At 43.8% G+C, this 27,455-nt stretch overlaps 2 protein-coding genes across 2 annotated transcripts; one reads left to right on the forward strand and one right to left on the reverse strand.

The window, feature by feature from the left end:
• The first annotated feature begins 669 nt into the window (after positions 1 to 669).
• On the forward strand, positions 670 to 13,701 carry cdc42ep1a (CDC42 effector protein (Rho GTPase binding) 1a). The gene is made up of 4 exons (XM_041962138.1): positions 670 to 1,061; positions 6,137 to 6,248; positions 8,430 to 9,379; positions 11,936 to 13,701. The coding sequence occupies exons 3-4, from the start codon at positions 8,914 to 8,916 to the stop codon at positions 12,658 to 12,660; spliced, it is 1,191 nt and encodes a 396-aa protein (XP_041818072.1). The 5' UTR covers positions 670 to 1,061; positions 6,137 to 6,248; positions 8,430 to 8,913; the 3' UTR covers positions 12,661 to 13,701.
• Positions 13,684 to 27,098, reverse strand: sh3bp1 (SH3-domain binding protein 1). Its single transcript, XM_041962137.1, has 18 exons — positions 26,845 to 27,098; positions 23,978 to 24,020; positions 23,674 to 23,778; positions 23,512 to 23,588; positions 22,980 to 23,091; positions 22,401 to 22,477; positions 22,236 to 22,323; positions 22,052 to 22,120; positions 21,210 to 21,300; positions 20,967 to 21,103; positions 20,356 to 20,467; positions 19,897 to 19,978; positions 19,737 to 19,817; positions 18,873 to 18,986; positions 18,682 to 18,779; positions 17,520 to 17,691; positions 16,913 to 17,274; positions 13,684 to 15,180 (listed from the first exon to the last, which is right to left on the reverse strand). The coding sequence occupies exons 1-18, from the start codon at positions 26,892 to 26,894 to the stop codon at positions 14,894 to 14,896; spliced, it is 2,157 nt and encodes a 718-aa protein (XP_041818071.1). The 5' UTR covers positions 26,895 to 27,098; the 3' UTR covers positions 13,684 to 14,893.
• Between the last annotated feature and the right edge of the window lie 357 nt (positions 27,099 to 27,455).

Genomic DNA, 27,455 nt, shown 5'->3' on the forward strand with positions numbered 1-27,455 from the left:
AAAGATTTTAAAACACAAAAACTACGTACATGTCACAGCTAAACGACATTAAACTCTCATTTATATGCAATAGCAGTTAGTTTAGAGTAATACATTTTGGGAAATATGTATTTGCTTTCGTGCAGAGAGGCCAAAAAGAAGATATTGCCTTTAAATATCAGGCCACAACCAGGCGACGATTAGCTTAGCATTTGACTGGAAACAGGGCTCATCGAAAAAAAAAAAATTACCGCAGATATGCCCTGGTAAGACCACAACTTTTCATTTTCGCACTTTTAACGTTTTTTCACAAATTAAACAAATGAGATTTAACATGTTTATTGTTGAGCTTTAGGTCCTGAAGCTGTTAGCAGGCAGATTGGTTACTGTTGAACAGCACAGAGCTGTTTCCCCACTTCCAGTCTTTATGCTAAGCTAGGCTAAGCTAAGCTAAACTAAGCTAACCATTTTGTAGGTATAGCTTCGTAACTGTACAAGGCACGTACAGTAAAAGCCCTCAGAGGAGGTCAGAGTCATTGTGAGATTTAGTTTTAAACACACATTAACATGTGGTTAGATATGGGACATTGAGGCAAACTGAGTCATGCTGAAACAATTTCATAATAATGTGCTTCCCCACAGCTAACTGTCAGCAGACGCTCAGCTGATACAGCGTGATGGCTAGCGCTTGACAGACTTCTTCATTCGGATAAACATGTTTGATGTTACGTTACAGCGCCCCCTAGTTTGGCTGTAAAAACACTGCCTGTTGTCTCCACATGTTTACTTGCGCCTTGAGTGCGTGTTGACAAGCCAGTTGTCATGTCCCTAAAGTGAAGCGGCGTGTGGGAGCTCGCGGTGTGGCCCTCTGATGGTCTCATTGGTAGGCTATTTGATCCGCGACCCGCCCCCTTCCCTCAGCCTCCGCGCTGCGCCGCTCCACACACCGGGCGCACCAGCGGCACAGTCCGGCTGCACAACCGGCCGCACCGCACCGAACCGGCCTGAAGGGAGTTTCTGTGGGGGAAATAATCACACCGTCACCGGGCAGTCTCCTCTTCTTCGCGTCGCTGTTGCTTTTGGTGAGTTTGTATTCAATTTTAACGTGAAGTCACTCGATAACGCTCCTCAGACAGACACACAGTGAGTCTGTAATACTCAGTGAGAAGTTCGTGCTGACTCTGTCCTACTTTTATTTGATTTAAGTCATACAGAGACCTGAGAGTGTGTGTGCAGTACAGTATATGTACAGTGCACTTGTGGTGCATGTTGACTATAATAATCTTATCACATTCAAATAAAACTCCCTTAAGTGTTTCTGTGATATTCTGTGACTCCTGTTTGTAGAGGGAATAACTTTATAAAACAGCCTATCTTATTACCTGTTGATACAATTGTTAGCTGTGTATCATGATATTAATTATTAGCAATGCCTTTCTCCTGCTTAAAAGCACAGATGAATTAGAAGGTCAATGGAGAGAAAAAGAGAAAGGAGAGCAAACATTTGAGGTTTAGTCTCAGATAAGGTCATTCCATCAAGTCTTGTAAAAATGTTGACTGAGACCCGGCTGTTATCAGACGTGGTGTTAATGGTCCTGCTGCTCAGTGCCGGTGGGCAAGTTGTTGTAGTGTTGTGAGAGCCTTTTTCCTCAGATGTCTGACATGAAACCCAATCCTCAGCAGTATGTCATTACTATTTCCCCACTGCAACCTTGGTCGGAACAAATATCACTCTGCCTTGTAATTCCAGCGGTTACATGACATAACCTATCAATTTTCATACATGCGTCACGTCACCGAGACGTACGCTGATTTGGCGTAACATGGCATGGTGAAGCCGAAGTTGGTGCCCTTGAGGTGTTTTAATTATGGAGACAAACAGGCAGCACGGTTGGGCTCATAACAAGTTGGGGGCAGTGGCCTTCTGACCCCTGCAACCTGCCAGCAAGCCAGGAGGGAGGCCACCATGTGAAAAAACCACACACACACACACACACACACACACGTACGCACATTGATTGAAGGGCACGCTGGCCCGACAATAAACAAACACGCACATTGGTGATCAATGAAAATGCTTCAGTGATAATAACACAAAATCCAATAAACAACCTGCTGTGATGAACTCAGCCTCCCTGATTGTCGATCGGCACAGTGTTTCACCCTCTCAGATCTAACTGGAGCCATATTTCCTCCAGTTAGTCTCCCCAGAGTAGGCGTACTGTATATCCTGCTTGACTACACGCTTTGATATTTGTACGTCGGCCTCCTGTATGCGCTCAGCTCAGCCAGCAGCAGATGATTAACACATGCATGTAATATGTTTCCTGTACACCCCCCTTCTGTGATTTAAACTAATGATACGGTACTTTTCAAAGCATTTGGTTAATTAAGTGAGTGCAGGCTTTCCCTGTGGGTTTTCCAGTCTATTCCTCATCCTTTTTTTTTTTTTTTTACCTGAGTTCTACATTCCTTTAAGGGGGACCCTTTGTGACCTTTGGGTGTCATTGACGCAACCAACCAGAAAAGGGTCAGTAGCAGAGGTGCGAACTCTGAATCTGGCTGCTGTATTTGCTTTCACACCACAGGGTTCGTTTTCTTTTTTTTTTTTTTACCACACATGAAGATGTTGAGAAAACTGCTCCATCGCGGTCTTGTCGTCACCAAATGGTCACAACTCACTCATCAAACAACAAGGGAGGGAAATGTGGCCAAACTCTTCGTCTCTGAGCTGCTCCCAAGTCTCGTTCACAGACGTTAAGTAGTCATCATAGCTTTAAAACTCGCTACAGATAGTTTGGGAAAGAGATTTTAGGTGAAAAAAGAGCAAGCCACAGTCATTTTTTCGCCTGAAAAACAGGGATAGGCTAAAGTCTGTTTGCTGATTGGCTGCTGTCCAAACTTTGACTACATGTGAACTCTTCAGATGATGATTGATGTGGACGATTGTAAACTTTCCCCGGCTCTGGCTGGTCTCCACCTCTCCCTCCTGAAACTGTACAGTGTGGAACCTCAGCATGAAACTTGCAATGTTTTGTGCTGTCTGTGTGAGTGATAAGAACAGTATCAGTGGGTCCCACGGCTCCATGTTGAGTGATGCTAATACGCAGAGCAAAATTTAAACTTAATTGTTAGTCTTTTTTTTATCTTTGGGAATTATGCCAACTTCTTATCATCACGCAATGGCTAATGCAAAACATTCAACACGGAGAACCATCAGGGGCAAGTGGATTAACTGGTCTCTATCAGAGCCCAACAGATACTGGATTTTTTAGGCATTTTTATCAATGCTAATATCAATACTTGAGAGTTCAAAAAAATACGACAACTATGTGTTAGCACAGTTTTTACAAGGATTTCTTAAATTTGCTTGAAGCAAGAGTTTGGCATGTTGGGAAACAGAGAGTTAGAGGAGAAGATCAATATCACTCTCATATACAATCAATATGAAGCCACCGCCAGGTGTTAGCTTAGCTTAGCACAAAGGCTAGAAACAGGGGAGAACAGCTGGCCAGGCTCTGTACAAAGGGAACAAAATCCATCTACCATCGCCTCTAAAGAAATATTTTAGCACATACTGCCCTGCAGACACCGCCAAAGCTCGCTAATTTACTCAACACACCCTGTTTCCTGTCTTTGTGCTAAGCTAACCAACTGCTGGCTCGAGCCTCACATGTATTGTACAGATATGTGGTAGTGGTATCTGTCTTCTCATCAACTCGGGGCAAAAGAGCAATTGAGCATATTTCCCAAAATGTCAAAGTATTTCTTCGTGGGGAAAAAGTAAACTTGTCACTGCTCTCTGGTGGACAAGCTTTGTAATGGTGACACAGTTTCTAAATTATCTTTCCACTACTGCACTATACACATTATACTATACACTCATATTAATATACTGTGTATGCTTGTGCCTTGTGCCTGCTTCAGTCTGGCTGCAGTGTCTGTGTATGCTCTCGCCGCTTAACAGGTAAACTGACCTGACCTTCAAAATATGGCAAATATCAAACGAAGAGAGAGGGAGTGCGCGTGTGTGAGCAGAAGAAAGAGAGAGACGAGAAGAAACAAGTTAGTGTGTGAGCGCAGAAGAGACATAAACTGAAAGGCGACAAAGAGGGCAGATCGGGACCGCCGGTTCCAGCAGATGCAGGAAGCAGGGAGCCGCAGAGAGTATGGATATTTGTTGAAGCATGAAAATGTTTTCTTGGCTGAGGAGGAAGTGTAGCCATGTTTTGCTTGGATTCAGGCTGAGCATGGACGGTGAAAATAGGAACGTAATTGAAAGTCAAAGGGTGAGCCGAAAAAATGTGGCCTTATCTTGTATGTTTGTTCACCTGGTTAGAGGGGTTAGTGAGTGAAGGACATGAGAAGAGAGGGAGCATGCAGGGAGAGGAGGACCCGCGATGAAACACTCAAAGTCCATCGCTGATTTTACACAAGACAAACCGCAACAGAGTTAACATTTTTGAGTCATCAAAAATAGAGATTAGTGTGTGTGTGTGTGTGGGCCCAACAGCTGTTTCAGCCTTCCTAAGTCAATCAAGACACTCAAAGAGAAGCAAAGAAAAGAAAATAAAGGAAAAGAAGAAGAGAGCAATTCAAGAGAAAAAAACAGGGACAGAAAAAGAAGATGGAAAAAGGAAAGAAAGAGGAATAAACAACGAGAGGAAAAGATTCAGAAAGAGCCGAAGAAAGAGGCGATAAATGCAGACAATTAAAGAGAAGAAAAGAAAGAAGCCAAGAATGGAAGAGAAATAAGAGGGAGAGAATTGAGAGAGACAGAAAGAGAAGTAAAAAGTGAGGAAAAAGGAAAAGAGAGAATGAAAAGGAAAAAAGAGACGGTTCAGACTGAAACGTGGTTTCAATCAGCGCCGAGGTTGAGAAGAAGGATGTTTGATGGTCGTAATCGAGAGAAAGACTCCATCGACCGATGCTCTGCTCAGGAATGTGTTCGTACACACACACACAACACACAAAACACACGGCTCCTATTAGGCTGTGGTTACTCTGGTTTATATCCAGCAAAGCCACCTCAAGCAAATACTGTACATAGTGACATGGAAATGTTTTATTGAGCTGTGATGTATGAATGCACCGAAATCCCCTGAATGGTGAGTTGCCCAAAGAAAGCAACTAAAAAGCTGCAGCAGAAAGATGAACTGAGCAGAAGTTTTAATGCAGAAATGCTCTCGTGTGATCGCAGACTGGAGCTGTGACAGAAGGTTTTCCCACTAACACTCAGTGAGTCTGGCCAAGTGATGCCTCGCTGCAAGATTTCACACAGTTATCTCCCGCCACCTTTGGTGATATCTGTTCAGATTTGTCTGTTGCAGCGTTGATGAAGAGCTCAGTTAGAAAAGTTAGAAAAAAACACACTGTTGGGGTGAAACATGAAACCATGCAGCGTTTAAAAGCAGCAAAGCCCCCAAATATAGTTCAATTGACTGGTGAAAAAAGTAACAAGACGAAATGCTAATGTCAGCATGCTAACATGTTCACAATGACAATGCTAACATGCTAATGTTTATCAGGTGAAATGTTTACTATGCTCACCATCTTTAATTTTCAGGGTTAGCATGCTAACATTTGCTTATTTCTCCAAAATATCAGAGGCTGATGGGAATGTTATTGGCTTTGCAGGAATTTGGTCATTAACCAAACTACTTTTTGAACCGTGGGCCAAAAAGTGGTACAAAAACATAGTTAAGCTAGGTGACAGGAGTTATCAGTCATGCTTATTAGAGATGATATGAGATCATATCAAAGATGTCCAGTCTGATTACATGTGTTCCTAAACTGCGTCTTCCTCTGATCGGATCCATTTACTGTGTCAAATCTTACTGGGTCTTTCATGTCGTTTTTTGATATTTCTTCCTCAGTCTGTATTTTTTTTTTTCTGTATTTCTCCTCCCCTCATCTGATTCCCCTCGTGTCCTCTCCTCATCTGACCTTTCCTCTTTGTCTCCTTTCTCTCTAGCATCCATTCCTGTCGTCTGTATTTCTGGTCCCATTTGCCGTTCTCCCCCTTCACTCCTTTTTGAGAAAATGAAACTTAATTTTTTTTCATCCCCTGCTTCCTTCCATCACTTACCACCTTGCCTCGCTCCAGCTTCAATTGACTCCCTCCAACTCATTTTGTATTTTATTTCTTCTCTGTCAGGAATCAGAGCCAGTGGAGCAGCCAACTAGGGTGGTAGCAGTCCGGCCTTGCCCAAAAAGAGACGCCCAACCGGGGGTAACGGAGAGGATGAAGGATTAGAGGATAATCCAGGGTACGTCCAAGGCCCTCCTGGCGAGAGGTCCTCTGTTCTTTTATGATATCCAAGTTGCAGGCAGGCAGGCTGCTACTGGGATTACAGCGTTAAACTTATTACCTTTTAAAGACCCAAAATATTGGAGCTTTTGTCCTTGTGTTGCTTTTCAGGCCATTTTATCTGACGCCTGAGGGTGCTGGCTGCTGTATTTCTGCAACTCAGACGACAGAGCAGCAAGTGCACAGCAGGATCACAGAGAGGAGGGAAGGAGAGTTCAGTAACATAGAAGCATATGTGCAGATAAAATGAGCTTTGCCCGGAGGGTCCAGATACATAAGAGGTTTCGGGGGGAGCGACCCCCTCAGAGCTGTGGTCAAAGGTCTTTAACAGGATTACAGGCAAAGACAAAACACCAGAGCTTTCCGTAAGCACACAGCCAGAGTAATTAATGGCCCTGAGTGTATTCCTGTAATACTGTAGGTTATCAATTAGACTGAGGTTTTTCTTGTTAAACCTAGCAAGACAAACGATTGCCCTTATTGGGAAGCAGTGCCATTGTGTCTGTGCCCGCTGTAATCAGAGAGGTGGCCTGTCACTTCACTGCGGTTCATGGGAACGTGCACAAGGTCCCTGCAGGCTCACGCCATATTAGATTCGACATCACACCTCTGTATACTGGTCCCTGGTGTCCCTTTGTGAGCCTTGATATGGCTCTGCTCAGTGCTGGTATGTGGCGTGCTTCCTCCCTCTCCGCTCCCACATGCCCCTCTTAAAACGCCAGTCGGGGGGAAGTGGAGCGAAGGGCCTGGGACTGCGGTCAGCAGCAAATTAGAGGGGCTGCCTTGGACCTGACGCAATCCCCATCTCCTGAACCATAGCAGATCATTAATGAAGCCAGACGGGGCATGCGTGGGAGGCCCGCCGACATTTAGCTGCTGCAGTGGAAAGCTTTTAAAGAGAACCAGAGGTCCTTGTCAGGGCTGCCTTATGCTATCAAAATATTTTAAAATTGGATATCCATTACTCTGCTGGCAAAGAACAACACATGTGAAAAAGCCAATTTTTTGTCTGCGTTCATTACAGACTTACAGACTTATGGAGGTATGGAGCTCCAAAACCGACGAAAGGCAGTAAAAGGCTGTCAGTCAAGTCAAATATATAACCCAACACATGACTTAATAATACTATTAGTCAAATAATTAAAACCGAGTGTAAAAACAAATATAAAGCTTTGTGCCTTTCCTTAAATTTCCAATTTTGTTTTGAAAAAAAATGAGATGAGACGAAATACAGCGTCTGAGAATGCTAGTTTATGTTAGCTAGCCTACTTTGTTAGCGTTAGCAAAAATGTTTTAGCTACTTTTGCAAGAGTGTATTAAGTAACGTCACCGCAGAATGAAGTATATGGCTGTTTAACATTGCCTGCGTAAATGTTAGCTTCAGCTAAGCAGGTAGCTGAAAAGGCTTGTGCTCGATGTGTATAGCTTCAAGTTAGCTAGCTTCTCAGTCTTTTATTGCTTCTTTCTCCCAACCAAGAAAAGTTTTATATTTCTTTTCACATTTCATTTTAATTATAGTGTAATTAATGAATGTATTCCATTTTTGAGCTTTCTAATAGTCTTTTACTGTGTGTCGGGACTCTGTACGCAGCAGTCTAGCAGTGCAGCTAAGTAGCAGCAGTGATTTTCTTATCAGGAAACTGTCATTATCTCTTCCTATCTTGCCAGACATACTTTGCCTGTTTATAAACAAATGTAAGCCTGTTGAAGGAGGGCTGCTGCTCAGCTTTAAAAGCATGATGTCTTTTCAGTGAAATGTAAAATGAACTTTGTGTAACCTTCACGCCAGACAAAGCAGGACAAAATGGAAGCAAGAATTCCCTGAAAGTGCACCCATTTTATGGACTTTGGTTTGTTGCACAGAGGAGTGACTGTGGTCTAAATTTAGAGGGTTCCAGACCAGCGGACCTTTGGAACGCGGAATCCTGAAAACCTGCAGAAAGACAAAATGCAGTGAGGTTACTTCACAACTCCATAGCAGCTTTGAGAAGAGGAAAACACAGTGGTCGCTCAAAGAATCTCCACTTCCACAGCATAAACTGCAGATGTCATCCATGTCTCTCAACATCCCTCAAAATCAAATACATCCCTGTCTACAATTTAAAGATAGATGTTTTTTCCCTGTTTTTACTCTTGATAGATGGTTCCATGGTGCGACCGCAGAGCCGTTTGCAGCTGGACTCAGACCTATTTCTGAGCTGATGTCGACAAAGCCAAAGCCCAAGGCAAGCAGGGAAAACCAGGCGACCTGACCACACTCCAACTGGCCAGGCTGCTTCCAGGAACACAACTGCACAGTGTTCTCCTCAATTTATGTCCGTTTAATTCAGCCAGCGATGCATGACAACGAGCTACAAACAGTGGGACAGAGTTTGGCCTGCACATGATAAACAGAGCTAATATTCCAGTGAACTATTTGGCGCTGCAGAGCGGGAGTTCAGCTTCTAAGCCTTAGAAATCACACGGTTTCAAGATCTTGGAATAATCTTGCAGAGCTGTTTTTTAAGTCCATACTTTCGGTTGCTCAACTGTGTGTGATTTTGGCATAAATCTAAGAGGAGAAAGGTGAACTTTGCAAGTTCAGTTTTGTCATTCAGTGGGATTAAAGGCGACCTCTTACGACCATGAATCTTCAGGAAAAGCTGTCGAGCCTCAAAGGTCTGGTCTCACACTCCCACAGCAAGCGCCGCTTCAAAGGCGACCTCACAGTGGACATGATCAGCCCTCCTCTGGGTGACTTCCGCCACACCATGCACGTGGGCCGTGGCGGCGACGTGTTCGGGGACACCTCCTTCCTCAGCAACCACGGCGGCAATGGGAACAGCGGGGAAGCGGATTCTATCTCCACCCCTGACAACAAGATTGGAGCGTTCTTCTCCAGGACGCTCCGTCAAATCAGGAGGGGCTCTGACAGTCGAGCCAGAGAAGGATCCAAGGATCTGTCGCCGCCACCTCCCGCCGTTTCTCCCATCATCAAGAACGCCGTCTCCCTTCCCAGGCTGGATGTGGATATGCCTAATGGAAGTCCCACCACCAAATTGCTTTTCCCCAGTTGTCAAAATACGCCAGAGGACAAGAAAAGCTCTTATGGTGAGTATGGTAGCTTATATTAGTCTTAAAGTTGCTATAATCAATGTCTGTGTGTGTGTGTGTGTGTGTGTGTGTGTGTGAAAGTGGACGCTCATAGTGACGAACCCACAGACAATTGTCACTCAACTTTCCTTTAGTTATTGACAGCTTTTAGGTCTTTAAGCGATTTTTTTTTTTTTTTTTTGGTTTTGCAGCCTTAACGTTACTGTTTTGGTCAGAAATAAAACTCAGATACACCGTGCGCTACCTGCAGCATCCATTGGCTAGCTGCTGAGCACAGTGGCCAATCACAGGAGTTGGTGGAGACCAAAACTGAGCTAAAAGGAGCGTGAATGTTGAAATTTGATTCTACAGGTGGCCAGAAACATGAGTCCAGATGAAGTTCTGTGTGTGCTTGATGTCCCTTTGCCATATCAGCTTTAATAGGTGTTCACCGCTTGCCTCCAAGTGGCCAAAAAATCAGTTCAGCCCATGTATTTGTACTACTATTAATGCCTAAACTTGTTATATTCAGTGTTTGTAGATGAGGAGCACAGTGTCAGCATAACAGCCTTATTGTTGCACACATAATGCATTGTGACTGATCTACTGAGGCTTCTGTCTGTGAGAAATTGTGCGTCTTTTACAAGTTTTTTGCTCTGAGGGACTAGCGCCATCAGTGCTTTGGATCACTGTTTTCTCAGGATGATGTATCTATTTTTTCCCAGTCAATCTAGGATTAAGAAAAGTACATCACCAAATCCCAAAATGGTCTCTAAGATTAAGGGTAGATGTTCCCTTCAATTTAATACTCTCAAATTGTTGTTAAACAAAGTGAAACACATGGGCAAAGGTCAAAGGAGTTAACCAGTGTTAACTGGAAACTGCAGAGAAGTTGCAACCATGTGTAGACCAGCAGTGAAACTCATCCATCAGGTCTACCCAGTAATCAAGACAGATTTGCCCCAGATGTCCTCATGAATCACCTTGGCTCATTATCAGCAGCGTTCGCACTGATAACACACAGAGATCCAGACAGAGCTGGTAACAAGCTGTCTGAGAGGCTGTTTGAATGGCCCACATTAACAGCACACTCATGACTCACACAGTCTGACCTCCCCTGTGTGTGTGTGCGTGTGTGCGTGTGTGTGTGTGCGTGTGTGTGTGTGTGTGTGTGTGAGAAAGAGAGAGAGAGAGATCACATATGAGAGTCAAAGAACGGTTCAACATTATGGGAAATATGGTTGTCTGACTGTTAGCTTAGCTTAACATAAACATGGGGAGCAGGAAAACAGCTAGCCTGGCTCTGTCCCCGTCAAACCACAGCTTATAATTTTTACAGCTTTTGGACGGATTTAACAAACAAGAAATAACCTCTTAATTATTAGACTTCCTGGTTAGAATAACTGGCTAGCTGTTCCCCCCTGCCTCCAGTCTTTATGCTAAGCTAAGCTAACTGTATTCTGGCTTCATATCCAACATATAAAAAATGATCAATCTTCTCCTCTCTCTGTCTCTCTCTCTTTCTCTGGCTAAGAAATCAAATAAGAGTATTTCCCAAAATGTCAGACTATTCTTTTAAATGATGATTTGGGTGATCCAATAAGTGTAAGGAACCAAATCTATCTATGTGTGTGATGAGTCTATGAGTTTGTGTGTGCTGTTAAAGACATTTTTATCTCAAATCTTCAACAAAAAACATTTAATACACTACTTACTTTTGTGGTGCTAACTGAAGCCACTTTACTCCCCAGTAATTATCCTTTATGACACATGGATGGGAGAGTCTGCAGGTTTTCATCCAGCTCAATCCTCCACAAGCTGGTTTCACTGATTACGTCATTCTGGCTTTCTGGTTGAAGTGTGTTAATCTGCGAAATCAGACACTGTTTTCTTTAGTTGGTATGAAAAACCTCCAGACTCTTGGCCCTTTGTGGCTGGCATTGAGAGGCGCTGTGGTAATTTTACCCGTTAGGGTCATGAAGGCAGCGGTGTGTGAGTGTGAGACTTGTTAAGTGATCTGGCAGGATCGGGCAGATGATTCGCTGTTCACAGAGCAGAACAACTCAGCACTCTGCAGGACGGGGTCTGTTGGCCTGTCATCATCAGACAGGATGTTCTCAGATGGGTTTACACCGCCCCCTGTTGGAATTGTAGGATGAACCATGAAGGGAACTCCACCATGTATCAGCTGGACTCCGTGCCAGTAAAACTTTGGGCTTGGGTCTGATCCTTAGAGGAGGCTGCTGCCTTTCTGCCAAAATTTCCTTTTGCCCAGCTGTTTAACTAAAGATGATTGAGGTGTTTCTTTCTGGCGCTTGTCTTCCTCCATACACACTAACACCTAAAGTTCACTAATTAACACATTATCTCAGTCATCAGGTGCTGGAGGGTGTTTGGACAGAACCAGGCTAGATGTTTGTCTTTGTGCTAAGCCACGCTAGGTTCGTGTTTCCAGAATGTTGATCTGCTCCTTTAAAAAGTGTAATGACACGGTACATAAAAGTACAGACAAACCTCCCAGACAAAATAGCTCCTGCTGATCTTCATGTCTTGATGTTTGTGTCGTCCCCTCAGGTCTGGAGTCTGGTTTCGTCACGCTGCCTCGTCTCTCCCGCTCTGAGCGGCAGCAGCCTTCCATTTCCCTCCCCACTTCCTGCTCCCCTAACATCCACCGGGGCTCTCTGACCGACCCTACCGAGGCCATCTTATCCACGTGCTCTGCCTCCATTGTGACCTCCGACCCCAAACCCACCACCACCACCTACTCTGACTCCCTCCCCTCCCTCACTTCCCTGGACACCTTCACCTTTGACCTCGGCCCCTCCCTCATGAGCGAGGTGTTCGGCATGATCGGCAGCCACGCGGAGGAGCATGGCCACGCCTGGGAGGGAGAGGAGGCGGGGTCAGCTGGCTGGCTGACCAACGAGGGATCAGAGATGGACTCGGCTACTATCTCATACGTGGATTCCCTGCTAAGAGAGGACTGCGTGGGCAGGAAGAGCCCGCATGGCGGCGAATGGGACGAGGAGGAGGGGAGCGTGATGGAGGTGAACGGAGTTGGGCTTTCTGTAAAAGTCCCTGATGTGGTGATGGGGTCTCCTGAACGAGTGAGGTTAGGGATTGGGATGGAGAGTGAGCGGTTCCAGAGCGCTACAGATGTGCTCGCACGCCACTATGGCGGCAGCCTCTTAAAGGGACAGAGGAGGGTGGAGGTGGCAGATTCAGAGATGATGATCAGCCAACCCAAGAATAATCTGTCCTACAGTTACATGGACGACGAGGATGAAATCAAAGTGTGACCCGAGCAAATCAGAGATGTTTTGACACTAAAAAAATCTTCATCTGATCTTTGATTTTCATGTTACTCCAATCAAATCAGTCATATAAAATATTTTTCTGGTCAACGAGGCTGGCTCTTTTGACGGGATGACCATGAAAACTGCACCGCAAGTCCAGTGTCCTTAATATTGGATCCTTTACTTTTATACAAACATGCTTCAAGGACATACAGTTTTGATACAAAACTGTTGCTGAATGTATCTGAAAGGAAGGAAAGACTTGATGCTGCACGTTTTCCAAGCTCAGCACGGAAAGCGAGAACGCTGTTTTCCAAAACGTCACGACTTAAAAATGACTGAAACAAAGAGGAAGCACAGAAAGTGAGGATGTGCCAGAGAATGTTGATAAGATTGTCTCAAAGGAAATACCAACATTGCTGAGTGTAGAGGTTACGAAGCCTGTCATTCACTTTATACTTTAGACACTTCCTCACATACGAAGGGAAAAGTTCTCTGTGTGAGCCCTGGTCACTCATGAGAGCACAGAGAGGAAGCGGGGATTAGAAAAATATATGTAATCTTGTTACAACCTTTTTTACAACCTACACTACCATCTTTTGTCAATTTTTCACTCAGGAATACACTACCCAGAAACAAAAAGGGAAGGGAATTTCAGGCATCAGTAAACCAGAGAAATAGAAACAGTTCAGTTATTAAGCCACATGGACTGAGGGAATATGACAAGTAATACCGGCGTTTGCCAGTTGCAACTAAAGCCTAAACCATATTATTGCTCATTTTATGCTGCAGACCTTCTATATAGATACTCGTGCACCTTTTCTGAGTATGAACATTGACTCCTGTATTGCTTTTTATAGAAGAATTGTCATTTATATGTTCTTTTATACAACTGTACATGAAGATATCAACTGACCTCCTATAAATATGTACTTACAGTATGAGCACCTGCAGTACATAGTGCAATTCACATCCATATGCTGCAGTCAGTACCAATGATATACTACGATGATATAAATTGACAATAAAGATGTTTTTAGTTAGGTTGAATATGCATTTATTTACACATTTTTTTCAGGTTTAACATGAAAGGATGGTTGAAAGGAAATCCCCAAAGGTAAACCTGGCAGGTGGTTGTTAAAACTGTTATTTCACTGTTGGAACTGCTGTACCTGACATGACTCACGCTCACCAGCGTCTGCGGTGAAAAGTAGACTTTGAGTGGGGTATCTTTTAACAACTGAAAAAGTAAACCAGTTAAGTCTCAAGGTTTACAAAATATTTGCCCCATACTTAATTAGCTCACATGAATACTCTTATTTTGTAGATTTATAGAAGAATCCACTCTAAAAACACCACAAACAGCAACTGGCAGTGTGTTTCGGATTAATTTATTCTGTAGATTGTCTTTGTTTTTTGTTTTTTTACCAAAAAGACTCGCCTTCCAGCACTTAATTTGCATTCTGGGAAATGTAGGACATCAGTAACTGAAGAATAAATAAATGACAGACCAAAAACTAAGCTGCAACACTCTGACTTAACACAAGTCCTTTATGGTATTGAACGGCACAGATTGGCAATATTGATCAAGGCGAACATATCCAAGGGAGGGGTTGCTTGTATCCAACCAGGCAATAAAACCTTGCATATTGGATGTTTTAAGGTCCAGTGTGTAGGACTTAGTGGCATCTAGTGGTGAGGTTGCAGATCTCAACCTCACCTCATCCTCCCCTTCCAAGTGCAACATGGAAGACTCTGTGGAAGAAGACCTGCTTCCTCTGTAGATATAAAGAGCTCAATCTAAGGTTACAAAAACCCAACGATTCCTATTTTTAGGTGAGTATACACTAACCAAAATCTAACTATGGTATATGGAATGGAATGGAATTTAATACGATTCAATTTCTGCCATATTTTTCCAAGATCCCCCTGAAGCTTACACACTGGACCTTTAAAGAGTAGCTTACCAGTAGGCTTAAAAGCATTGTTTTTCTGCCCTCTCTGGTTCACCTCTGACCACAGCCAGCATCCCTTACAGGGCTGGTTTGGTGTGGTCAGAAGTGATGCTATGTTGCATCTGTAACCACACCCAACAGTGATGTCATGGTGTCCTAGAGTACATCTGTTCATCATTGCAGGAAAGTGAAAAGTTAAACAAACCAAGACAAAAGTTCCCCTATAGGAGCCTCAGCAAGAAAATGCACACGATTAATGAACGGCACACATGTCATTTTTCTCACTGTGCTATAGAAGGTACCGCCTTCGCCTGTGAAGGTGGAGGAAGTGGTGGGGGGCAGTTCGGGGCTTTGAGTCCAGGCTTTTTCGGGGGAGGCTTTTTGAGGTTGGCCGGCTGAGCTCGGGGTGCGGGTATCGGCTGGTTCCTCGTGTCCGCTGCCGCCGGCTCTGTGGTGGGGGGCGGAGGGGCCTGGAGCTTGGGAGGCGGTGGAGGTTTGGGTTTAGAGAACTGAACTGTCAGCTGCTCATTACCTTGGTTAGCCTTGTTAACGTTGAAAGTTCTCTTTGCTGTAGGATGAAAGAAGGAAGACAGTGGGATTATGAGGCCACGTGAGAGCTACAGGACTAAGAAAGGGGTTGTGATGCAAAACCGTCATCTACAATTCATGTTAGTTGTGCAACAGAGGAGTGAGATGTGTCAAAAACGGCAGAAGATTTTTTCGGCATTACTGATGCTGTAAATGTTCTTTTTTAAATCACTACATTATTAAGTACTTTTAATTAAAGTGAGACAATGCAGCTTTTGAAAAGAGAATCACACTTTAATACATCAGAGGATTTCTTGGTCTGGTGTGACCGGTAGCTTACGGTAGCTAATGTTAGCTAACCTTTCAAAGATGTTACTGCATAACTGACTCTATGATTCTTCACATTTTAGCATCGGCTTGATTGCCACATGTGGCCACAGTGGCTGCTGTTTAGCAAAAGTGACTTAATTTCACTTTAAACTGAATTTCACATGCGAGTGTGAGGAGACAATGTGCAAATATTAGATGCAGTCCATTTCACGTAAAACTAAAAAAAAAAAACAAATTTAATTAACCAAAATTATGGCTAACAATTTGGAATCAATTTGTTTGTTGAAGATGTGACGTTTGGTACCAATGTATCTGTAATGTTTAAGAGGAAAATGTGATAAATGATCAATATAGTCCAATGGGAGAAGTATATCTACAGACTTTTGACAATCTTGTTTTGTCAGTCTGGATCTTGGGTTTCTTGGACTGGCTGCACATTCAAATCATATTGGGTTAGAAAAACAATCTTGGAAGACAAACTATTGTAAAAATTGGAGAATTGTACTGTTGGTGGAGGTATAGCTCTACCAAGTGCTTTGTACTCAACATTATAAAAACTTAAAGTAAGAAACTGATGTCATGGGAATCAGTTCTGTAGTCAGACAAACATCAGGATGAGAAGACTTGAGGGAAAATAAGGGAAAGTATTTCAGCCTCAACCCGCCAGTGAGGCAGCTACAACAATGTGAGAGATGACGCATGACCCCAGAGGCTGATATTTTGGTCAGTGGTGTGAGACTTCCTGTTTCCTGTGTTCATCCTGGTTATTACAAGAAGAGCAGTAGATTTATTTTCTCTTTGTCAGCTTGACCTAACAAGCTACCGCTTTGACTTTGTGAGAGGAAAAGGGTAGAAGCAAAGAATCTGTACAGGAACACAATAGAGAGAGACGTTTAAATAATGTGACGCGTTCGTGCCTTCAGCCCAAAAACGAGGATGAAATAATGGGCTGCTGCTTCTGAAGGAAAATATGCTTTAGGCCACTTAAAGGGGCACTACACCAATTTCACACATGAAGATGGGTTCACTGGTCATGCAGAGTGTTACTCAACTTGCGAACACAGTAGAATAATGACTTCTGTGGGTCTGATTTATAAAATTTTGGAAAATAGCCCTGATGATGTCATAGCGATGTCATCAAGGCCATCTTGGCTTCAGCTTGACTTCTTACCTGGCAGGAAAAGGTGCAACAGGAGACACTACTGTTGATTGCATTATGGGAAATGTAGGATCCAGCCTTTTTGGAGCTTGACCCATACTGGGAACTAAATGTCGGGATGGCTCAGCCTCTGCTGCCACAATTCTGACCATTCTTTTAAAAATATGTCTCTTGCAGTACCCCAAATTAACAAACGAGCAATGCTTAAATGCTGGACTGCCTTGTGTTACTGAACAAGTCAACATCTGAGGACAGCCTTTGGGCACAGCGGACTTTGACTTACGTTTATACGGTGAACTGATCTTCACGAATGCTCTGGGAGAGTCTGGAGGTGCCTCCAAAATTGGCTCCAGCTGGCCCTGATCCGAGCCCTGCTTCTGGGTGGTACTCTGACCTGGGTTTGCTGCTGCTCCTGTCGCTTTAGCAAGCGGGGGTGGGGCCTGCTTTGCTGTCGAGCTACAGGCAGTGGAAGCGTTGAGGGCGACGACGGGGCTGGAACTAATGGAGGATGAGTTGCTGGTTGTTGTGTTTTGATGGGCTGGCGCTGCTGTCTCAGCTACAGGGCTGGCCCATGTTGAGGTGCCACTGCGACTCACAGAGCCAGATTTCACCAAGAGGAAGCCACCACTGTCCTGAGAGGCTGTGCTGATGGAAACAAATATATAGCAGTTCATGTTTTTTGTAAAAATACTGGAATGAGGTCGAATATTCCAAAACGGTCATCTCTTGCAGCCATTTGGAGCCAGTAGTGTGCAAACCTTGGGCAGCTTTAACCGTCTAATGCCATAATATAAGACAGTGAGTGTGTTACTATGGTGTCGTCATCACAAAGATGATTTGTGGCTGCACCATGAATTCAGTTTGTGAATTCTGCCCTTAAAGAGTAGTACCTGTTTGCCTTTGAGAGAGGGAGGTGATAAGAGGAGCAGGAGGAGGCTGTGGATGAAGAGGAGGAGACTGTTCTCCTCAGCTGCTCCTTTTCTGACATCTGAGACTGGGAAAGAGGAGCTGGCAGGGTCTCATCCGGGACCTCGGGAAGCTCTGGGATCTCAAAGGAAACAGCTGAAAAAACAGCAAATTTATGAGTGCTACATCAAATACTACATTTAAACAATAATTCTGGGTTATTGCACCTTGGGCCTTATTTGTTTAGTTCTGGCCATCAGTCCCATAGGTAATTATACCATTATACTGATCAATTGTATTGTGGAGATCTGACATCACTAAGAGACGTCTAATTAGACAAGAAATAGGAGCAATCAAAGGATCAGACAGGTTTTATGTGTGAAATGTATGTAAAATGTATTTCAAAAGGTTCAACAACCCAAGCTCTCTTTTTTAACGACACACTTCCTGGTTCAGCTTTGACCTGCTGTGCTTCCAGTAGTTGTTAGCATTTCCTGTGCAATGTGTGCAGTTACTTTCAGTTTTACATCCACATAAAGTTCACATTAGCAGTGTCCAGAGTGGGTGCAGCGGCACCCTTGGGTGGCTTCAGGAGAGGCTAAGGGTGCCACAAGATTTCTTGATTTTCTCTCATTTCTTTTATTTTATAATTGCACATTGTAATATAATATCACTACATTAAAATAAGGGGTAATGTTTGGTTATGCTGTCCTGTAATTGAAAAAATAGAGGAGCATTAAGATACAGGATGTTGAGGCTCTTGTCTTGAAGAGTTCAAATCTTGTTTTAAAACCTGTATTATTCCAGTTCACCTTGTGCTTATTTGGCACACATTCCTAAATGAATCTGGGCTTAAACAAGGTACCACGACCTAATTATTATTTACAACTAATACATGGAGAGTTGGAGAAACAGAGTTGACAAAAGGGGCCTAGAGATCATTTTTAAAGGTTAATCTGGCCCTGATGTTTACACACTGACTCATTACAGAGGAGTCGCCATATTCTTAAATCTCAGTGATGAATTTGGAAAGGACAATGTTAGAAAATTTGAAAAGAAATGTCGTGATAAACCAGAATAACCCTTTAGAGACTTAATGATCGGTGTCGCATCAAGGGGGTACATCAGTGTTTGGTGCTCGTATACCTTCGGGGAAGAGGGTGGAGCTGTGCTGAATAAGAGGCTCAATGACCGTCACCACCTGGACTGAAGAAGCTGACGCCATGTCAAACAGAGCAGCTTCCCTAAAGAGGCAGAGAGGCGGAGACGGCCGTGAATGAAACATGGTAACAGCACTGCCGGGTAAACACAGAAGGCTGGATTCGGTCACTACGCACCCTTCAGCTCGTGGCCAGAGCAGGTTAGGCCCCAGGACGATGGCAATGTTACTGGGTGTCATCCTGTTTACAGACTGCTGCTCAGACAGCAGAGACAAGAACTGGACCAGGTACCTGACCGGGAGGAACAAGTAGACCACGGATAAGTAGCTGAAAAGCTGCCTAAAAGCTAAAACTACTACTGGAAGAGGTTATAGCCTCACTTATGGTGGAGAGGATGAAAGAACCCATTAGATGACATATCAGTGCGATCAGAGGAGAACTGAGATACCCACACATGACAATTTTCACATTTAACCTGTTTTAAATGCCTTTGAATAACCCAAACAAGAGCTGACAGCTATGCTAGCAGCTCTGTGAGGCAGTATTTAGCAACAGTGTTGCTTTGAGCTAAATGCTAACATCAGCTTGCTAAGATGCTCAAAAGGACAACGCTAACACGGCGATGTTTACCAGGTACAACCTTTGCCCCATTCGCCATCTTAGCATCTTAGATTGTTAGCATGCTAACCTTTGCAAACAACAGTAGCACTGGTTCACAAAGAAACACAAAGGTCAACCTCAGGGTGGCGCTACAGGAAAGTCAGGGGATCATCAAAGTCAGTTTTATTCCCTGGTGAGCTGAATGTGTGTGTCATTTTGTTGAGACGTTTCAGCCTGGACCAAAAATGCTGACCGACCGACAGAGTAACGCTGCTATCCATGAAGATGCTAATGTGGCCAAAACCACATTCCAGTGAAGTTGCTTATGAGCATCTTCCTCTCCCCTGAAATACTGACTGTTTTGAGATGTGTTTTTGCCCAAATGACATGTAAATTTGACATTTAATCATGTAATTATGCAAAAAAAAAAAAAAAAAACACCTGAGGTTGTTGTAGTTTTCAGGTGGAAGTTTCTTCAGAAGTACCTGGAACTGCTCCAGCTTCTCTGTCAGGTTTTTTTCCCTGTGAAGAGTTAACACTCAAGAACCAGGACTGAAACCACAGCGAAATGAGAAATAAATAATACTGATATCATACACACCCTGCAGCTTTAAACCAGTCACTGTAGAGTTCAAAGGTCATCAGCGGTTCAGGTAGTTCTCGCAGGTAACACTTCAAAGCTCCTGTCACAGCACATTCAGAGATAAATCACAGGTTGCAATTAAACAAGATGAGGTCATGACTGCCCATTGTTGTGTTGTTGATAATAATGATAATAATAATTTATAAGCCATGGTTTTGTTGTGATATTGGATGTTTTCTCTCACTCTCACACAGCTCATGAAAGCTTTTATTGTGCTAAACATTCACCAAGACACATGAAATCAAGCATTTTACGTTACTGGACGCTGCAGCAGGGGCTGCATTTAGAGCAAGCAGAAGAGGAACTGGGTGGTCAGAGTGGGCCGCAAGAGTCACGATGGCAGCACAGCGGCCACGGCAGAAAGTCAAGCTCCACAAAGAGGAAATAAAAAGGAAAGCGAAATAGACACATCATTACCGGCCACGGCGTGAGGGTCCATGCTGAACTCGCTGTGGTCGACCATTTCTTGATCCAAACAGGTCTTCAGCCTCTTCACCACGGAGGCTGCTGCTGCCAGACGAAACAGACCCTGAGGGACGAGGAGGAGGAGGAGAACATCGATGGAGAAGGAGAGTGATTGAGTGGGAGAGATGGAGATCAGCAGCAGTCAGTCAGTTCAGTCAGTCCACTTTGGTCCGGACTGAAATGTCTCACCAACTACTGGATTCATTGCCATGGAATTACCTGATATATATATATAAACAGTATATATATATATATATATATATATATATATATATATATATATATATATATATATATATATATATATATATATATATATATATATATATGTAGCACCTGAGAATGATCAAACTCTGAATAAACACTAGGAAAGTCCCAGACGTGAAAGTGTTTTGCATACTGGACTCATGAGACAAATCTCTGCGCTGGGATGAAGCATAGAAGCTTTGTGAGGGAGTAAACTAAAAAGTAAAGGTAGTGTTCATCAGAATTTACAAGCCGATCAATCTGAGTGCTACGATTATCACTGTGAACCTCTCAGCCTCGTCCCAGGTCAGCCCTACCTCCTCCCTCATGCCTGTTCTCAGCAGCATATGAATGCACTCCTGGATGGGTGCGGCGACTTCTCTGTTGCTCCGAGACAGATGAGACAGCAGAGGCTCCCCGTAGACCTTCTGCTGAGAGAGGCTGATCGGAGGCCCTGCGGGTTCAGACAAGCCCACAGAGGACAGAAGAGCTCGTGTAAACAGAGCACATGAATGACAGTGTCGGAGATAAATGGGCAGACTGGTGCAAACTGACTTCACCTTTCTGACTGTGATTCTCTTTGAGTTCGCTGATGTTTCTGCTCAGGAACTCGTGTGAACTTTTGTGGTATTCTGCTTGCAGCTCCAGAAGCTGTGGAAAGAGAAATGAGAGAGGTGAATTTGGATACATCTCAGTCTGTGGTCAGGCTACAGCTATGTGCATACTTTTACTGTGAGATGAAATTATTATTACATAGTTTTGCACATTTAACCCCTTGAAGCCTGAATTTATTTAGAATTATATTCGAAAATTCTTTGTGTTTTTGCTTTCAAATTGGATCTAAATTAAGAGAAGTTTGTTAATTTTTCTGTAACACATACAATAGATATAAATTTAGGTATGATGCAAATTAGCGACAACAGGCGTCAATGCTTAAATGCAATAAAAATACTTTTTTTCAAAATTCATAATTTCTCTTTGGAGATTAATAAAGTATTTATCTATCAATCTATCTATCTAAAAGCCACAAAATTGTTTACAACTATTTACATAATAGCACCAACTAGAATAGGGTCCAAACAAACAGGATATGTTCACTTTTTTCAATGCTTAAATGCAGTAAAAACATATTTTTTGTGTATTCAAAATTCATTTATTTCATTAAAACAGCCACAAAATTGGCTTATAACCATTACATTGTAACAACAATTAGAACAGGGGTTCTTTCACTTTGACCGGTCCGATGAGAAACCAGTGCATGCAAAAGGTTCCTATGTGAGTGTTGAATATGCAAACCGGCATTAGAGGAATGCATGTGCGATTCGGCTGCAATGTGGATTAAAGCGGTATGATGCGAATTCGACAATCTGCGTTAAGGGGTTAAGAAGAAAAAAGTTCTCACACGGATGAAGTAGTTAGCATAGTCTTCTTCCTTTGTTGCAAAGTGATACAGATCTGCAGAGTACTGGTCCTGCAGAGACAGAAAAACAGAGAGGTCAGAGGTCGAGGCTACTGATTCCAGGTTCAGTGTCCTGCTCAACAACAGTGCACCAGGGGTGGATGCTCGCTGCAGGAAACACTGCTACCTTGATGCTCTCCAACCTCCTCCAAGCTTCTTCCACTTCCTCCCTGAGCCCATCCTGCCTTGCCTGCGGACCAGTACTGGCTTGGCTCCTGAACACACACACACAAAAATTTATAAAACGTGTATGTGAATAAATTGTGAGCCTGACGGAGGCTGTATAACTCACCTGATTCTTGCATTGTTCCAATCTGTTGTCAGCTTTGCAAACTGCTTCTTGTTCTTGAGGATCTCCGGTAAATCATCCTAGAAGGGAAAAAAAGAATAACAGTAAAACTATTAAAGATCAAAATAGTTCAAGAGCCATCCATTAATCATTTATTTCTTGGTATTTTACTGTTTATTCATGTTGGCTGGGGCTTTTCTGCGTGGAGTTTTTTCCTTGTGCTCCACCTTCCTCTCACAGCCCAAAGACATGCAGGTTAGGCTAACCGGCAGCTCTACGTTACGTTGCCACTGCCACACACCCAGTGTCAGCTGGGTGGGTGTAGCAAATGAATGGCTGGCTATTTTATTTTCAATCATCTACAGCTAGCAGTCCATGCATTTATTCAGGCAACATACCAAGGCTGAAATGAACAACAACACATTCACACATTGTACACCTCTAGATGCAAAACCAGTGCAATAAGCAGCATCTTTGTAAAGCTTGAACTGTGCACACACTGTATCACAAATCTGTTGTTTGCTTGTTTTTTTAATATTTATTTCTGGTACGCGGCATGTTGTATTAGTTAGCCACTCTCACCTCGCTGAGCTTGTTGAGCGGCTCCAGAACTGCCTTCTCCACTTTCATCTCAAAGTCTGCCAGCATGCTGGCCAGCATCTTCTCCATGAAACAGCACATCTCCAACACCCTCCTGCCCCACACACACACACACACACACACAGGCACACACAGTCATCTCCTGTCTCGCAATTTGCAATACGGATGTCAGAACTGAAACCTCTAAAAACATATGTGACTACATTAAGATGTAGAATTAGATATGAGTTGGAAGGAAACCATTAAACACAAACACATGAGGACCTGACACAGGAGAGTTTGTAACAAGAACTAAAGTTCAATGTACCCAGGAGCTTCTCCATCAGGGCCTCAAAATTATAAATAAAACACTTGAATAGAATTCCAGCTGGAAGCTGTTTTCAGTGTGTGGGATCCTCTTTCTTTCTCAGCCAGAACTGAAATTCACTGCACTAACGTCATGAGGTTATCACATGACAGCAGACATGACGGAGCGACGGGTGGGTGGATGACTGCTGACGATCAAACCTGTCACCTGATAGAGGATTCTGCATCAAAGTCCTTGAGGCTCTCTGCCATGCTAATGGACAGCAGCATCAGGGGCAGCTTTTTCTGTGGAGACAGAAGCAGATGTAACACCTGCCACGAGCAGATCGAAGGTTTGTTTTTTTTCTTTTTGACCCAGTAGTTTCAGTACCATCCGTTTTTCGGCCTCCAGCCCCGGCTGGCTCTGCATGCAGCCCTGCAGCTTCTTGTGGAGGACCTGAGCCGCCTTCTTGGCCGGTTCCACCCGCTGCTCCACCTTCATTCAGTCAGACACACACACATACACGTGTACACAATACACATACATACACACATTTAGACTCATGAAACAAAAAGTATGAATTAAAATATAACAAAATGCAGCTGAAGCTGTAAAGTAATCATTTGTGGATGATAAGTAATTTATAGAAGAATTACAAGCTGAAGGGATGGAACAGAATTTCTCTTTTTCTCACCAAAACCAGGTCTTCATGTAGCAGTTCGGTGGCGTCTTGTGACCTGCGGACGGGTTTGTTGTGTTAGTCAGTGAACATACAGGTAAACAACTCTGATGCCAAAATTAGCACCAGAGTCAACTGCTGGTTTGCAGCTCGGTGGCCCACTGAATCATGTGCAGCGTTCAGACGTGTGTGCGTGGTGTGAGTCACCAATTCTGACTTACACTTACAATAACTGTGTGAATAGCCTGATGAGTTTGTTTACTTGACCTGTAAAAATGAAATCATTAAAAAAAAACCCACAAGGTGAATGCATCTTATTAATTTAGAGAAATTTTTGAGGTGAATCCTTCTGCTCTTTTGCCCTCACATGATTAACTCACGTTAGCAGAAACTGTGTAGTTTGAGTCTTTTATTCAGTATAATATATGTCAATAGGAAATATAACAAACTGCTATTAATGACAACTTGAGTGGTCTTGGCTGGCCATTACAAACAGCACATATGTGTTGAGAAGCCACATGAAAATGACGATCCCAAACGCACGGACTGGTTGGGATGGGGGAGTAGGAGGGTTGGATTCAGTGCAGGAACGGACTGATGTCTAGTCAAATACACCGTGAACAGTGGCGTGCACAGATTTTTTGAAGGGCAGGAGCGAAAAGGACTTCACTTGAGCACACGTTTTGGCGTCCAAGAGGGCACTGTAGCACGCGTTTCGACATCCAAGAGGGCACTTTAGCACGCCTTTTGGCGTCCAAGAGGGCACTTTAGCACGCGTTTTGGCTCCCAAAAGGGCACTTTAGCGCGCGTTTTGGCTCCCAGGGGGCATTTTAGCACGCGTTTTGGCATCCAAGAGGGCACTTTAGAACGCCTTTTGGCGTCCAAGAGGGCACTTTAGCACGCGTTTTGGTGTCCAAGAGGGCACTTTAACGCGCGTTTTGGCTCCCAAGAGGGCACTTTAGTACGCGTTTTTCAACATTTGGGCCACGAGGGGGGGCGGTTGGAGGACAATAACATATAAACTACTGCAGAGGCTTTGCAGTTTAAAATATAAGTACGCCTCCTCCGCTTTGAGCTGACAAATGAGGACACTTTTTGGCCTGACTGGCAACCTAAAGCTGGAGTGTGAGGGCTGCAGCTGTGGTTTCAGCTCAGCAGCAGCTCTGTGAGAGGAGGGAGGGGCTGAAGCACCAAAACCCCTCTTCCATCTCTGCTGCGACATGCTGCCATGCAAAAAAAAATAAAAAAATAAAGGAGGAGATGAACAGAGAGGTTAAACACAACAGCCTCCTCTACAGCTCTGACAACATCTTCAAGGTGGTGTCACACCAAGAGGAAGCCCCACCCAGTTCGCAAAGCTCGAGCACCCCCAAGGTGGGGTTTCTTGTTTCCTTCAGTGAACGTTTCAAAACACGAAGAGGAGAAATCCCCAGTGTTTCTGAACCACACGCCAGTTCCCTTTTTCATCTCAACTCTCAATTGTTCCTTTTGAGGTGGGAAAAAAAAGATTATTCCACACAGAGTGAAATGGCATGAGAGCATGAGAGCAGGTGAGCAGGTGTGCTGTGTGCTGTGTGAGGAAAGTAAAAGTGTCTGTGGAGATGTGTGTGTTCTTCAGTGCTGATTTAAGGGTAGACCATGACCACAGTGGCAGAGAAACTGATATAATCCGAATCCATGTATTGTTGCACTACGGGGTGTAGAGCTGCTTTGTTCACATACATAAGCTACAGTGCATGGAAATACTTCGAGTGTGTGCATGTGTCTTATTTTTGTACATGTGTGTTTATCTCACAGCGTCAGGCCAAATTGAGAACTGCGTGCGCCGCTGTGGTAGTCGAAGCCCACGCCGCTCTGCTGCAGATGCACGCTCATGCACGTTTATTATTAAACCAGAGTGAGTCAGAGGCATAGGGGCGGCACGGCCTGCACACACACACACACACATGCACATGCATGCTCACACACACACCTTTAGCACTGCTGCAGGCAATTACTGAGAAAACCAAACAGGGCTAGGTGTGATTTGCTCACCCACTCATTTGTGAAAGTCAGCCACTGCCATGCACAAACTGCAAAACAATTGCAATTAATCATCTTACTTATGTAGAAGTTCTGTCACAGCACCATAAAGAGTGCCAACCGCTGGCTCACAACGTGTGTGACCGACATAAACCACAAACTTCAGTCCACCTCGCTGGCTTTCACGCATAGCAACAGCCTGAGGTTTCCCTCAGAAACCCCAGCGGCATGCTTCACTTTAAAGAGGAACCAGCAACTGTGTGCATGCCAGCTTTACACACCATGTTTGCAACTGTGAAAACAAGAACATGGAAACCAAAGCAGAGTTCAACATTTCCTCAAAGCAGAATATGTCACTGAAATGAAAACCTCTCCAGTATAGGAGCTCACACACGCTTTGTGAAAGACAATGACAGTTTATATGAGGATTTTTTTGACTGAAATTAACCTTTCTAACATTAACACAGAAACTTGGGGACGCAGATTCACAGCAGCGGCTTCAAAGCGACACTATAACTTTTGCTAAACAAACGTCACAGTGTAGGAAGTGACCGGTCATACCAGACCAAGCAGCGTGTGCCTTGAGCAAGGGTGCGTTTTAATACTTTTGCATACAAATTTTCATTTGAAAGAGGATGATTTTGTTATTTCTTCATTCAAAAGTTGCATGGTGACACTTTAAAACACTAATGTGTAGCTATAGTCCCTGCAATTAGTGAGATTCTAAAATCGATTACTATGATTTCTTAACCTGGTCACGTGTAAAAAATCTGATTCCTATCACCATTTGGGTTCACACGAGCTCTTAAAAGTCCTCTACAAAAGCTCAGAGGAGACATGTATCAGATCAAAGCACTTACTTCCCCCCAGAGCCAAGCTGCTTCAGGATGCTCAGAGACTGCCGCAGCATGCTGGCAGCGGTGTCCAACCTGCTTCTCTACCTGACCGTCTCAGGCCTGCTCAGGGCTCACAAGATATCCCGCTCCCAAAGGGTCCACACACAGGGTCCAGCTGGGTCACTTCATTGGGGACAGACGGGACAGTCCTCTGTGTGTGTACGTGTGCGTGTTTGGGCCGTCACTTTTCCTTCTCGTTTCAGGAGCGCGCTCTTAAGTCACATCTAGCACAAGTCAGTGAATGAGGAAGTTGCAGATGCAGAAGAAGTGTCAGCTGTGAGGGGGAAGAGAGATTTTGGTCATGGTTTGACTGTTACACCGACAATGACAACTCTACGCTTGCCGATTTGGTGTTAACCCCGAGATCATAGAGGTGTAATGGCAGAACATCTGATTTTTGTTTGGTTTTTCAGAAAAAAAAATGCTCTGTTTCCTCAAACTGTGTGACAGGGTAAATCTTAATTTAACACTTATGGGTGGTAAGAAGACATTTGCAGTATGCAGTGATGCTCATGTACTTAAAATGTCCTGACAGATTGTGGTTAGTATGCACTTCTGTAAATTCTAACAATATT

This window comes from Chelmon rostratus, chromosome 21 (genome assembly GCF_017976325.1).
Source record: "Chelmon rostratus isolate fCheRos1 chromosome 21, fCheRos1.pri, whole genome shotgun sequence".
NCBI classification, from domain to species: Eukaryota; Metazoa; Chordata; class Actinopteri; order Chaetodontiformes; family Chaetodontidae; genus Chelmon; species Chelmon rostratus.

What these genes read in the sequence shown, in the direction of transcription:
- cdc42ep1a (XM_041962138.1), top strand. Translation starts at nt 8,914, where the DNA reads ATGAATCTTCAGGAAAAGCTGTCGAGCCTCAAAGGTCTGGTCTCACAC. An exon ending in GGACAAGAAAAGCTCTTATG is followed by an intron (nt 9,380 to 11,935) that starts GTGAGTATGGTA and finishes TCGTCCCCTCAG; the next exon opens with GTCTGGAGTCTGGTTTCGTC.
- sh3bp1 (XM_041962137.1), bottom strand. Translation starts at nt 26,894, where the DNA reads ATGCTGCGGCAGTCTCTGAGCATCCTGAAGCAGCTTGGCTCTGGGGGG. An exon ending in CAGCTTGGCTCTGGGGGGAA is followed by an intron (nt 24,021 to 26,844) that starts GTAAGTGCTTTG and finishes ACCCGTCCGCAG; the next exon opens with GTCACAAGACGCCACCGAAC. An exon ending in CTCCACCCTCTTCCCCGAAG is followed by an intron (nt 17,692 to 18,681) that starts GTATACGAGCAC and finishes CTGTTTTTTCAG; the next exon opens with CTGTTTCCTTTGAGATCCCA.